Source organism: Petaurus breviceps, unplaced genomic scaffold, assembly GCF_028583685.1.
Source record: "Petaurus breviceps papuanus isolate PSGF00001 unplaced genomic scaffold, PetGlider_PUasm1.0 90925, whole genome shotgun sequence".
Lineage (NCBI taxonomy): Eukaryota > Metazoa > Chordata > Mammalia > Diprotodontia > Petauridae > Petaurus > Petaurus breviceps.
The window spans coordinates 23,102,063-23,116,117 of NW_027187380.1; the positions used below are offsets into that span (position 1 = coordinate 23,102,063).

Below are 14,055 nucleotides of genomic sequence, written 5' to 3' on the forward strand. Positions count from 1 at the left end.
TGACCTTATTGGGAAGGCTTCTAGCTTATCATCTTTATTAATAATGCTTGCTGATGGTTTTAGGTAGTTGCTTCTTATCATTTTAAGGAAAAATCCATTTATATCTATGCTTTCAAGTGTTTTTTAACAGGAATGACTTGGGTTTTGTCAAAAACTTTTTTTGCATCTAATGATATAATCATATAATTTTTGTTACTTTTTAATTGATCACATCTTCATAGAATATCTGCCTTTTCATACTTGGCACCGCTGTTGATACATAAGCTGCAATTGCTTTTCATGGTGGTCTTTTTTTTCCTTTTATATACTTTCCAGTACTGCCATACGCGATGACTTGACATCCCATGAAATAACATTTCTTGTTGCTTTTGTATGCAATAAAACTCACTCTGTTTATTCCATTCTTTGCCCTGTCAAAGAGTATCTGTAAGCCAATCTTCCATTTAGGTACAACTTCCTTTTTTCTTCTGGTATAAATTATAGAAAGCATCAAGAATAATATGATTTAGGGTGGTTAGGTGGTGCAGTGAATAGAGCACTGGCCCTGGAGTCAGGAGGACCTGAGTTCAAATACGGCCTCAGACACTTAACACAAAACCACCCATGTGATCTTGGACAAGTCACTTAACTCCAGTTGCCCTGCCTTCCCTCCTCCAAAAAGCAAAAAAAAAAAAAAAGAATAATATGATTTAGCTCCTCTATCAATATATTCATGTTGTCACAGCGGCCCCCCTGGATCTCACCTTTACAGTACCATTAGTCAGTTTGCAATTTATAGATGATCTACAACTTGCGGCATTCTTAGCACTGTCTCCCTGCCCCCTCACCACCATCACTCGTGTCATTATCACGATAAAAATAGAAGGTGCTACATGGATTAAGGGCCATTTTCTGTCTTCGTTTTGTGGGTAGTCATGGCGAAATGTAACACCAGATAGTTTACATTAATAAATTTTATTAACATGACAAAAGATTTTATGTTATAGGGCAGATTTTAACAAAGAGAGAGGAGTACTGGGAGTGTCAAAGGGAAGGAAGAAAGTGAAAGGCTTTTTGGGGGGTCTACGAGATGTAAAGTACCCAAAATAATTTTGTTTGCAAAGGAGAGAGAATGTTTCATAAACTTGTTTGTGGAAAGATATCACTTTCTGTAAGGTAATATAATGATTTCATTTAGATCACCAAATTATGTAGAACACAGATTGGTTGCAGGGTCTAAAATTCTTCCCTGAGAAGTATGTTCCTTTATATAGAGTAGAGAACGTGGAACTTGAATGAGTAAGCTGTAGAAGGGACAAGGGAGGAATGATATATATTAAATGAAAGGTAATTTGAGTGTATTTGTACTTGAAAGCTTTAAAGGGAAATGCTTCAATAAAGTGTTGCCTTTATTGGACTTCAAACTAATTATGTGTTAGTAGTGGGATATGGCAACTGCCCAGGACTAATGAAGTAGTAGAATCCTATTGGTATCACATCTGCCATATTATGTCAGCATGACATTGTACAAAAGACATAAATATATTTAAGGGTAGGGGCAGCTAGGTGGCACAGTGAATAGAGCACTAGCCCTGGAGTCAGGAGGTCCTGAGTTCAAATCTGGCCTCAGACACTTAACACAAAAACTAGCAATGTGACCTTTGGCAAGTCACTTAACCCCAATTGCCTTCCAAAAAGAAAAAAAAATTTAGGGGCGGCCAGGTGGCTCAGTGAATAAGAGCACTGTGAGGCCCTGGCATTGGGAGACCCTGGATTGGTTCCGGCCTCAGATACTTGGCACCCACACAAAATAACTGGCCATGTAATCTTGAGCAAGTTACTTAACCCCAATTGCTTTAAAAAAATAAAAAATTTAAAAATTAAAAATAAAAAAATATATTTAAGGGTGTGCAGATGATAAGGGGCTTTGAGTTTATGCCTATGTGATTGAAGGAACTGGGAATGTTTAACATGGAGAAGAAAGTTAGTTACCTTAGAAGTGAATAACTGTCAAAAGGAAGAGGAAATAGACTTGTTCTTCTCCACTGGTTGTATAAAGCAGAGTCAAGACCAGTGGGTAAAAGTTACAAAGAAAGACCTTTAGGAAATTAAAAAAAAAAACTTTTAACAATTAGAACTGTTTAAAAGTAGAATGGGCTATCTCAGAATGTACTGTATTCCCTCTCTCTAGAGGTCTTCTATGAAAAGGTTGTTGAGCAATCATTGGATAAATTTTAAAGGAACTTCATTTTTAGGAGTGGGTTGTATTAATTGTATTAGTCTTCTGAAGACCATTCCAACTCTAAGATGACTTGTGCCTTGTTTGTAGACCATTGGATATATTTCCATTTAGTGGTAGTCTACAGAAGATTAATTCATTCTTAGTTACCCTTTTTTTTTTTTAAGCAATCGGGGTTAAGTAACTTGCTCAAGGTTACACGGCCAGTTATTTCTGGGTGTGGTGCTAAGTATCTGAGCCCGGATTTGATCCCCAGGTCATCCCAACACTGGGGCCGGTGCTCTTACTTGCTGAGCCATCTGGCCGCCCCTAAGCAATTGGGGTTAAGTAACTTGCTGGAGGTTACACAGCCAGGTGTTTCTGGGTGGGTGCTAAGTGTCTGAGCCCAGGATTCGATCCCCAGGTCATCCTGACACTGGAGCCAGTGCTCTTACTCGCTGTGCTACCTGGCCACCCCTTAGTTACCTCTTTTTGCCACTAATTTGATGTGACTTTTAAGATTGGTTAGCCTATGTCCTACAGAGTGATCAGAACTCTCAAACACTATCAAAGCTATTTATTTACACAATTCTCTCCTCTTCTTTATACTCCCATTTCTTTCCTGCTTGCTATTTGGCACCACTCTTCCCTTAGCACCCTTTAATATTCTTTGAAATTCTCACCCCAAACTCCATAACAATAATGGCAAAATTATTTGTAATTCAAATCTTATCATATAGTGGGGGAGGGGGCAGGGTGGAGGATGCTGAACTTGAAGTCAAGTGAACTGGTTTGAATCTTAAAATCTGACACTACGCCTGTGACCTTGTATTAAGTGAGTTAACCTTGCTGGACCTCAGATTCTTCATTTATAAAAGGAAGCTGGACTAGACTCTCAAGGTCCTTTCCAGATGTTTAAGTCTCTGATCCTGGCAAGTGTTTGTTACAGAAAGGGGAAACAATGCTTTGGAAAATGACTTTTACATCTGGAATGTACTTTTCTTTAAAGTTTCAGATTTGAGGTTTAACCTTTGTTGCAGGAGAAGGACTGGTTGACTTTTCTAATCCCCATTAACTGCGTGTGTCTCTAGTCCCAACAGGAGAAATAAAAAAGAAGTAGGGTGAGAGGCAGCTTGTCAGAGCAATTAATTGCTCTTGCTTCTTCATACTTTATCCATTTGTAAGCAACCAGCCTCTGCAGCAAGGACAAAATTCATTGTTCTACCAGTTATGGGGCTGCTTTTAAAAAAAAATAGAGAGGGGGAGGAGGGTGGTGTTGGAACATTTACATGGGGAATTATGTGATTAAATGAGTTTGAATGTAAAAAGAAGATAGAATATTCTAACGTAATTATACTCTTTTAACTAGGTATAAGTCTAGATAACTAGATAAGTCATTCTATTGAGAAAAAAACTGAAAGAAACAAAGAAAAGAAAAAGAAAAGGCACAGCAAGCCAGAATAACCTGGAAATCTTTTACATTTCTCTCCATTTTGGCTGTATAGTGCCATTGTTACAGTAATAAAGGTTACTTTGCCATTAGCTTCCAGTGATTAAAGCCTCTGTAACAATCAGGTTAGCATCACTCCTTAAAGAGATATGTATAATATATTACCTGGGAAGAATAACACATTACTTAGTTAATGGGATGGCTATCTAAATATTAACATGGATTTGTTTGTCTTATTAACTCATCCCAAACCATGTTTACCTAGCAAAAGATCAAGGCCAAAGGAAAGCTTTGGTCGTAAGACAAGTTTGTGAGGAAAGAAGGAAAATCTTAGTAGATGAGAGAACATCAATTAAGGAACAAACATGAAGATCTTGTGTACCCTTTGTTTAGGGGAGATACTAAAAGGCTTGAAGGGACCACTAAGACAGACTTTACCTTTGTAACAGTTTGCACAGGACTACTCTAGGAAGGAGTAGAAAGATTTGAACAAAAAGGGCAGTTTTATACTTAAAAGTAAAGTATTATGCCATTAAGAGAACAAAAAAAGGAAACTTCATTGTGAACTTTGAAAGAGAGCCTGTGAATTATATCTAACAGAATCGCTGACATTTTACTGAATATCAAAATGAGTTTGGGGGGGGGGGTCTGAGCAGAAAATGTTCTGGACCAATTACCCTATATAAAGACTGCACACAGAAATGAAAATGATAGACTTCAGATAAAAAACATAATTATTTAAGGTTTTGCATTTTTCATATTTCTATCTGTCACATACATTGGTGGGTGTGTGTGTGTGTGTGTGTGTGTGTGTGTGTGTGTTTACCAGCAAAAGTTAGATTCAGTTCAGCTCTTGCAAAATCATAGAATCTCAGAGGTCATTTGATCCAACCCATATGTATGGTGGAATTTTTCTTTTTATGATACTTCTAACAAGTGATCATCCAGCTCCTATTTGAAGGCCTCTAGTGATCATGTAGGCAGAAGCAAAAAATAGTAGAAAGAATTCAGAAAGAATATCTGGATTCAAATACTGGCCCTGGTTTTTGCTATCTTTGAGATCTAAGGTATTTTTTCTTTTGTAAAATTAGAAGTTTGACCTAGAAAATCTAAGTCAGCTCTAAGTCCTATAAAACTATACCTTGTAGGCCCATTTGGCTTTCAGAAAGCTCAAATTGTAAGTTTTTCCTTTGAGTGAAAATTACTTCTTTGCAACTTTGACCTATTAGTTTTAATTTTGCCTTTAGGATAAAAGTCAAACAATTTTAATCCCTCTTCCTATGATAGCTCTTCACATGCTTAGAGGCAGCATCTTTTCTTCTCTTTTACAGATTAAAATATCCCTAGTTCCTTGAATCAGCTTTCCTCTATGATATGGTTTTTAATTCCACAACTATTCTAGTCACTCTCCTTTTGTTCCACTCTAGTTTTTCAAGATTATTCTAAAAATATAGTACCTAAAAGTAAACACAGTACACCAGTCTTGTGGTCTGACAAGAGCAGAGGATAATCACTTCCCATATTTTGGCCACTGTAATGCTGTGAATGCAGCCAAAGATCCCATTAGTTTTTTAAATGATTGAGTCTGCTCAAAGACCCCGGTGTTTGGGGGGTTTTGTTTTGTTTTGTTTTAGATAAAGTCTGTCGTCTAGCAAACAGTTCTATCTTGTATTGTGCAGTTTGATTTTTTTAAAAACAAGTATAGGACTTTACATTTATTCCTGAGTAACTTCATATAGTCTGCTCTGTGCTTTTTAAGGAATTTGGTTCAGTAGCTATGCATGTCTGTGTGGTTGCAGAGGCTGCTGGTGTGCCTGGAGGAATCCATTTATATTCACAACATTAAAGATATGAAGCTTTTGAAGACTATCCTGGATATACCTGTAAACCCAACAGGTAAGTTAAAAAAAAATCAAATGCTCCAAAGAATTCATGTATGGATGCTTTTATCTTAAAACAGATTAGATTTAAACTCAAACAGAAAATTCTTTAGTTTTTTCCATACTTAAAAAGCCTTAAGCAGTTGGTTTGGTTTTGGGGGGTTTGGGGTTTTTTTGGCACCTTGAAGCTTTGTTTTAATGATGGTGAATAAAAATTACATAAGGTTGTGAATCGTGTTTGAGGACAATGTAGGTACCATTGTAACCTCATTGAGACTCACTTTCAAAAAAGTATAGATAGCCCTTTCGGTATGATTTATTTTTTGATTTTGTGAAGTTGATGTTGGCAGCATCTCAGAATATGGGAAGTTTGTTAAGGTGTTAGCTTTTTTAAAAAGATTCTCTAAAAATACAAAAGTTGTCATGAGAGTAAAGAGGCTTGAGACTGATCTGTTTTGTATACCAAGGAGAGGGAAAAAGATAATAGAATCTTAAAGAATTCAGTTCATTTCTAGGGAATCTCTCTGTTCTAGCAGTGAGATAAAAAGGAGTTTCACTAATGGGGGAAGCAACATGCAAAAAAATTGTACATGTGAGAACTGTATATAGAGCTATATCAAAGCTTAAAACTATGCTGAAACTTTTCAGACACCTTTATATAGTGTAAATCTGTTAGTAAATATCTATTAAGCATCAACTGTGCGGCAGCCCCTACCCCCTGAGTCTATTGAGGGAGACAGTAGCAAACGATTATATATATAACATAAGTTATATGCAGGATAAATTGGAAATAATGAATAAAGGGGAAGCCATTAGAATTAAGAGGGATTGCGAAAGATGGGATTTTAGCTGGGATTTGAAGGGAGCCAGGAAGCAGAGATGAAGGAAGATCATTCTATGCATGAGGGACAACCAGGGAAGATGCCTGGAGTTGGGAGATGAAATGTGTTCAAGGAACAGCAGTGAGGGCTGGATTCACTATATCAAAGATGTAGGGAAGTTGAACATGTAAAAAGATAGAAGAGGGTGCCAATTATGAAGGAATTTGAATACGAGCAAGATTGGACCTACACTTCAGGAAAATCACTTTGGCAGCTGGGTGGAGGAGAGACTTGTGTCAGGAGTCAGGAGAGATTTGCAGCAGACAGACCAACTAGTAGACTATTGCAATAATCTAGACATGAGGAGATGAGCATCTGTACCAGGAAAGAGGGAGGTGTATTTGATAGATATTAGAAAGATAAAATTGACAGGGCTTGGCAACAGATTGGATATTTAGCAAAAGATTGTATATGAGGGGTAAGAGAATGAATAGTCAAGTATCCTGTGAGGGTTTGGATTGTTTTTTTTTTTAAAAGATGATTAAGACACATACATATATTTGCACAGTGAAGGGGAGAGTGATGATTATTGAGAAGGTGGGGATGGTAGAGGAGGAGAAATGTTCTAGTGAAGATGGAATTGATTTGGATCAAGAGTGCACATAGAAGGGTTTGCATTGATAAAGAGAAGGGCCACTTCTTCAAGTAAGACAGGGGTGAAGTATACAGTGGGGGAAGTTATCTGGGGGATTTGAGATGAGGAGGAGGAAAGAAGAGGGAGCTGTTGGCAAATGGCCTCAGTCTTTTCTGTGAAGTAATTAGCAAGATTCTTAGCTGAGAGAGGGTAGAAGAGAGGATGACAAGGGAGGCTTGAAGAGGGATGAAAAGATTTGGAGTAGCCTCTTAGGTGAGTGAGATAGCAAATCAGGAAGGTGCAAAAAGATTGTATTGCTGCAGTGAATCAAGTTGTGATTGTGTAACAATAAATTTGTAGTGGACCCAGTCAGTATGGTTTCATGACTTTCTCTAGCTCCACTCAAATAGCACATGAATAGGAGTGAAAGCAGAGGATGAGGAGAAAAAGGCAAAGTTGGGGTTTAGCAAGGCAGAATTAGTGATATTACAAGGGAGTGTAGAACTCTAGTAGAGAGGATAGTATAAAGTTGAATCAATTCACCACAGGGTCTCCTCTCTCTAAGAGGGGTATTAGGCTAAAATGATATCTTTCTTCTATATCTCAAATATTTGTAGTCTGGGAATAGGAGGGGTTCAGAATAAAAGGCAATTTTTCTGATTGCTCTCAAGAGAAGGGTAACTTTTAGCTATTGTCTCCAGCGTAGTTCCCTCCCACCAAATTCTGATTACAAAAAAAACCCCATCATAAATAGTAAATAAATAGTTCTTTACCAAAGTAAACAGTAAACAGAAATTGGGAGGTTATATAAATTAGAATAGACCAAAGAATTCACACAAGTAAATTCTTTAGCTAGCTAAGGAAACCGAGATAGAACAGTTTCATGGAGGGAGTCTTGTCATAGGTTTCTCTAAGGTTTCAGGCACTGAGAATAAAGAGACATGGTAGAATCCATCTTCCCCATATGCTGTGGCTCTGGGGAAACTCTCCATTCCACTATCCAAAAATCTGACCACCTCTCGAACTCCTTCTGTAATGTGGCCACCTTACATAGTGCTCTGGTTTAGAGAGATCTCTCGGCTGTTCTGGAGTCACATCTACCTCCACATATATAGCAAGCAACATCATAGGCCTTTCCTAGACTTGAGCAGGAATAGGGTTACAGGTGTTTACTGTTGATGTTATCATTATTATCACTTTGAATATACGAGAGGAAGGGGGCAAATTAGTGTTCCACAAAGAATAAACAAACCAGATTGGCTGGAATATAGCATTTGTGAAGGTGAATAATTGAAAAGTGTGGAAAGATAGGATGGAATAAGATTGTAAATGAAGTTAATTGCCAAGTTTAGTTCTTATTTTGTTTTAAAGGCAATAGGAAACCAGCATTGAGCAGGGTAATGATGTGGTGAAACCTGTGCTATAAGAAGATTATTTTGTTTCAAGAAGAATAGAACCAAAGCCAGGAAGAACAATTAGAAAGTTCTTGATGTAGTACAGGCAAGGGTAAGGATCTGACATAGGTTAGTAGCAAGAAGGGGGTAGATTCAAGGGGTGTTGTAGACACAGAATAAACAAGGCCTTGTCACAGGATATGAGGAGTGAAAGAGATGGAAAAGTTGAAAATTACTACAAGGAACTTCCAGCCAAGGTGACAGACCACCCAACTCTCATGCACTTACTCCAGCAAAAACCTAAAATTTGAACCAGACTGAATAATCAAGAAATATACTGAAAAACTAGTTATTTCTTCTACCTTACAAGTTAGAAGCCCGTGGCTAGAAGAAAGGGAGCCACCAACAAGGCCAGTGCCAACACAGGTAAATAAGCCTCCCAATGTGACCAGAAATACACAAAACTTGCAGAGCTCTATATCACAAGGAAGCAAGAGGTGAAGATTCCCCAGAAAAAGCCCTCTAGTGGGGCTCTGACAAGCCCCATGGAGCAGCATGTAAATAGGGGCTCCAGAGTCTCCAGCACTCTTTCTTAAGATGCCATATAATGCCCAGATGGTCCAAAGATCTAGGGGAACCTAAGGCAGGAATACAGAGGTCAACATAGGAATCCAGGGGAACCAAGCAGCTTTGACCACTTCTGATTAGCAGTCCAATTCAAGAACTGAAGCTGGAGAGATGACTAAACAAACAAATACCCCCCCACTATGTATGCATACATATATGTGTGTATATGTATGTATATACACAAATATATATATATATATATATGTGTGTGTGTGTGTGTGTGTGTATACACACACTTACAATCTAGGGAATTATTTTTAAAAGGCAAAGGGAATTCTTAACAACAGCAAGTAGAGACTCCAAAAAAGTGGATATTCCAGAAGGATTGCATGAATACCTAGAAGAAATGAAGCAAGGAAGCTCTGGAGAAAGGAATTGGAGGGCTAATAAATGATTTAGAAGAGAAAGTAGTAAACCTTACCTAAGTAACAGACTCCCTGAAAACTAGAATAGACCAAACACAAATCAGTGACTCTACTAGATAGCAAGAAATATTAGAATAAAATGAAAAGTTTTTTTTTAACATACCTGATATCAAAAAGTGACTTAGAAAATAGGTCAAAGAGAGGCAATTTAAGAGCTCTTGGACTCCCTGAAAACCATGATTTAAAAAAATGGCCGGGGGAGGATGGCCTGGTACTATACAGATCTCACTTTTCAGAAATTTGCATTTCACAGATTAGACTTTATGTAAAGAATTCTGAAAGAAATCCGCATTCCAAAAAGACACCTATGTTAACTGTACTGTACAGTACTGTGTTTTCTCTCTCTACTCCTGCCTCTTGGCTTGGTGCTTCACAGTCTCCACCACCACCTCCACCAAAAAAATTAAAATAAAAACGCTTAAAAAAAAAAACTTCCATGTGAAAGCAGGAGAATGGATGCACAAAGAGAACACCACCACCGCCACCAGACTAGGGGCTTGGTTTGAAACCTCCTATGCAAGAAAGGAAATCTTTGCCTTGTTCCACCCACTGTCTACATCTGGCCCCTACACATCTGTTTTCTGTCCATTCTCACCAGGTGCAGGGTGCCTGTCCCTGGCCCTTGTGTGTCGCCTATCCTTTCATCCTGTGTCCTCCACCTGTCCTATGTCCATGTCTGACCCTCATATATCTGTCCCCCCTGCATGTTCTTCCTCTTGGTTCTGACCAGGCCCCTGTGTGGCTGGCCCTATGTGTTCCCCCTCTTGCTTCTCTATCCCTAACCCCCATGTGTCCTTGAACTGTATGTCAACCCCTTCCCTCCACAGGCATGGGGCCTGCTTTTTACCTCCCTCTCTCTCCCTGCCTCATACAGGGACAAATTTTCATTACATGAAAACCACTTTATGTAGAGGTCTCCAGAATGGTCCACTTACATAAAGTGAGAACTTGTCTGTATTTCAGGAAATCCTAAATGAAAACTGCCCAGATAAATTAAAACTAAAGGACAAAGATAAACAAATCTGCAATCACCTCCAGAAAAAGCCTCTTGAAGGAAAAATTTCTAGGAATGTCAGCCAAAATCCCATATTAAAATGTGTGTGTGTGTGTACACACACACACACACACACACACACACACACATATTCTATATGCATATAGGATATATGTGTATATTTATATATATTACAAGCATACCAAAAGAAGCATTTAAAGTTTGAAGGAACCATAGGATCCCAAAAGAGGTTGTAGCTTTAAATATAAATGAGAGGTAGTCTTGGAATACAGTATTCCAAAAAGCAAAAGATAATTTCTTACAACTAGAATAACTTGCCCTGCAAAACTGAGTATAATCCTACAAGAAAAAAATATTGTACCTCTGCCAGAATAGAGCTCTTTAATGTATTTCTGATGAAAAGACCTGAGCTGAGTAGGAAATTTGAAATGCAAACTGAAAAGTTTAAAGAAAGGTAAATGATGATAACTTTCTAGTAGGGGGGAGAAAAAACAAATGTCTCTTCAGAATTTTAATGACTTTTAAAAAAAATTCTCAACTTAAACTTACCAAATAAAATCCAGTAGTAGAACAGAAAAAGAGGATTATGCATGAAACTGCAGATCTATGTTTTGTATATCTTGCTTTTTAAGTAAATAATTTCTACATGTAGTTTTCAAAACTTCCCTTCGTGCCTGTGCTTCTTTGTGGTTGTCTTCATCACTGCATTTTTTTTTAAAAGAGAAGATGCCTCACTGACCTTAATTTCTTTCTGTTACCCTATTAATTCTCCCTTGTACCAACTCCTCTTTTGGGGGAACAAAAAGGAGGACCTGGGGGTGAGTTGATTCTATTTTGAGAGTTTTAAGAGAGGAAAGAAAAGATAGGGTAAAAGATATTCTTCAAGTAGAAAGAAGGAAGGAAGAAAAGGGGGAAAAGGGACTTGCTGTTTCTTATAATTGGATTGTTTGAGAAGAAAAATTTAAAAAATATGGAGGAAAGAGTGGAGAGGGAGGGGGCATCAGATGAGCCTCACTCTTATCTGAAGTGGACACACCCAGAATTTTATATTGAAATATATAGATATACTGTCATCAGATATGTCAAACTCAGCAGGCAATAACAAGTGGAGATGGGGGTGGAGGTTAAGCTGGAGGATAGTACTAAGGAGGAAATAATAGAAAGCAAAACAAACTAACGAGGAGATAAAAAAACAATTAGACTCTAAGGGAATGTCCATTAATTAGGGAATGGATGAACAAATTATAGTAAACATGTGTGTGTTAGTGTTATAAGCTATAAGAAATGGTGAAAGAAAGACTATTTCAAAGAATCCTGTATAGCATGAACTGATATAAAGAGAAATGAGCAGAACTGGAACAGTTCCTATAAGGACATCAGCATTGTAAAGAAAAAAGAATTTTGAAAGACTTAAGAACTTTGATGAGTTCCAGAAGACTAATGATGAAGTATGCTATCCACCTTCTGACAAAGATGTGATGGTACCGAGTAAGACTTTTGTTTTGGATGTGATCAGTGCTGTAATTTTCTCAGCTTACGCTGTATATTAGTTATGAGGATTCTGATCTATTTTGTTTTTCCATTAAAGGATGGAAGGCAGGAAGAAAAATATGTTTGTGTTTATTGAAAAAATTTAAATTTAATTACACTTTTAAAATCACAAAAACATCTATTCAAGATGTGAAGGGTTAGCAAATTTAAACTGATGGTGTTTAAATCATTTTTAATTGATAGTAAAATTGATATCTTCTAGTGAAATTATAAGGAGACTGACTCAGAGAACCCCATCTTTATGTTCTAATTCCTAGTAGGTTCATATGTCAGATCGAAGAGCATTCATCTAATGTCTTTTGGTTTTGGTGAACAACCCACAAATAATGGCTATAAAACTGCCAGTTCAGTCAATTTCTGATATAACTGTTAATTTCTTTAATTTTTTGATAATGTCATGCCTTCTCCTGTTGTGTCAAATATTACATATGATTTCCTTTAAACTGTTTAGCCGCAAGAAAACTCAATTTCCTAACAGTTCAGCAGTCCTTACTCTAAGCTATTAGAGACAGAAACCATTAGAAAGATTTGCCAACTCTACAACCGTGACAGAACTCATAACCTTTTGTGGAATACTAATAGAATAACTCAGTCTACATAGAATTATACATGCAAACAGGCCAGTAGTCATTTTGTTCCAGCATCTATTCACCCTTCATATTTGTGGTAAACTGTTAATGGCCATTTTGTATCAGAAACCAAAGTTCTTCCTTTTCTTAGCTGGTGATTGATAGACATTGATGATAGATGTTGAAGTCTTTAATAGGCAGTTATGCTGCCTGAAAAAAAATATGGTATAAATTAAAAATCCTAGGAATCCAAGAGGTCTGGGTTCTGGCCCTGACTCTGCCAAGTGGGTTATAGTTGATATCAGTGAAGTAACATTTGACACTTAAGAAAATTTTTGTCATTTCTTCATGTAATATGAACTTGCTACTCATATTGAAACCCAATTCCTGGTGAAATTTGGTAGAGGAACACTGGTGCAATTTTTTAGTCTAAGCCTAAAAAAAAAGTGTGTTTTTCAGTTTCATTTGATCTAAAATTGTTTCAACAGAAGGTTGGTTTAGTGAGGGACATAGTCTAAAAGTCAAGTTATATCATTTTGGAATTTCTAGTGCCTTCATTGAGATTGGCACAAGTATTAGTGATTTTGGTTGGCTTATTACCAGGCAGAATTGTAAAATGGGTGAGGTTTGTCTTGGCCCATCATTTCTAGACAATAGTAATAGAAAGAATGCTGTTGTAAAGTCCAAAAAAGTTGGTAGGAGTTCTGGCCCTAACATTAACAAAACCCTTCTGTATAGAAGGGATAATAATAGCTCACAGAGGGGCGGCTAGGTGGTTGCAGTGAGTAAAGTGCCAGCCCTAGAGTCAGGAGGACCCGAGTTCAGTTCTAGCCTCAGACACTTAACACCCACACAAAAAAACTAGCCGTGTAACCTTGGGCAAGTTACTTAACCCCAATTGCCCTCCAAAAGGCAAAAAAATAAAAAATAAATAATAGCTCACAGAGTTGTAGTTAAGTTCTTTGGCCCTTAAGTGCTACATAAATGCAAATGGTTTGTTATTGTTGTCAGATTTTGTTTTTAGGTTGGACCTATGATTTAATTATTGTTGGAAATTCATTGTGAAGAAATACCCACCCTACCCCCACTAATGCAAATCTTCAATTTTTATTCTTAGAGTTACCTGAGGCAGTAAATGATTTTCCTAAGGACACCCAGATAGTATATATCTATGAGGGAATCCAGTCTTTTTTTTTGTCCCCAAAGTAGGAGTATAAAGTTGGGTTGCTCTATTTACTTTGCTTTCCTCATTTGCTCATGTTTCCACTCAATTACTTGACTTTTGGGCTTTTTGCCACAGTAGGACTCTGCCACCAGACAGGGGAGCTTGGTCCCAAACGCTGGGGTTTTCTCAGATGCCAAAGGCATTAGTTGGGTGCCCTCTCTGAAGCCTCCACACTCACTGGCAAGCTGGTCGCACACCCCAGGACTTCCACCCTACACCCCAATCCAGATCCAAGCAGGTTAAAGTAAGAGCGATTACCCCTCAGAC

The 14,055-nt window shown here is 37.7% G+C and overlaps 1 protein-coding gene across 5 annotated transcripts in view; it reads left to right on the forward strand.

Moving 5' to 3' along the window:
- Nucleotides 1–14,055, forward strand: part of WIPI1 (WD repeat domain, phosphoinositide interacting 1) — a 63,445-nt gene that overhangs the window by 27,677 nt on the left and 21,713 nt on the right. For all 5 annotated transcript variants that reach the window (XM_069076569.1, XM_069076567.1, XM_069076570.1 and 2 more), the window contains one exon: nucleotides 5,447–5,543. In XM_069076569.1, coding sequence (XP_068932670.1) covers nucleotides 5,447–5,543 — 97 coding nt within the window. The remainder of the gene's footprint in view (nucleotides 1–5,446; nucleotides 5,544–14,055) is intronic.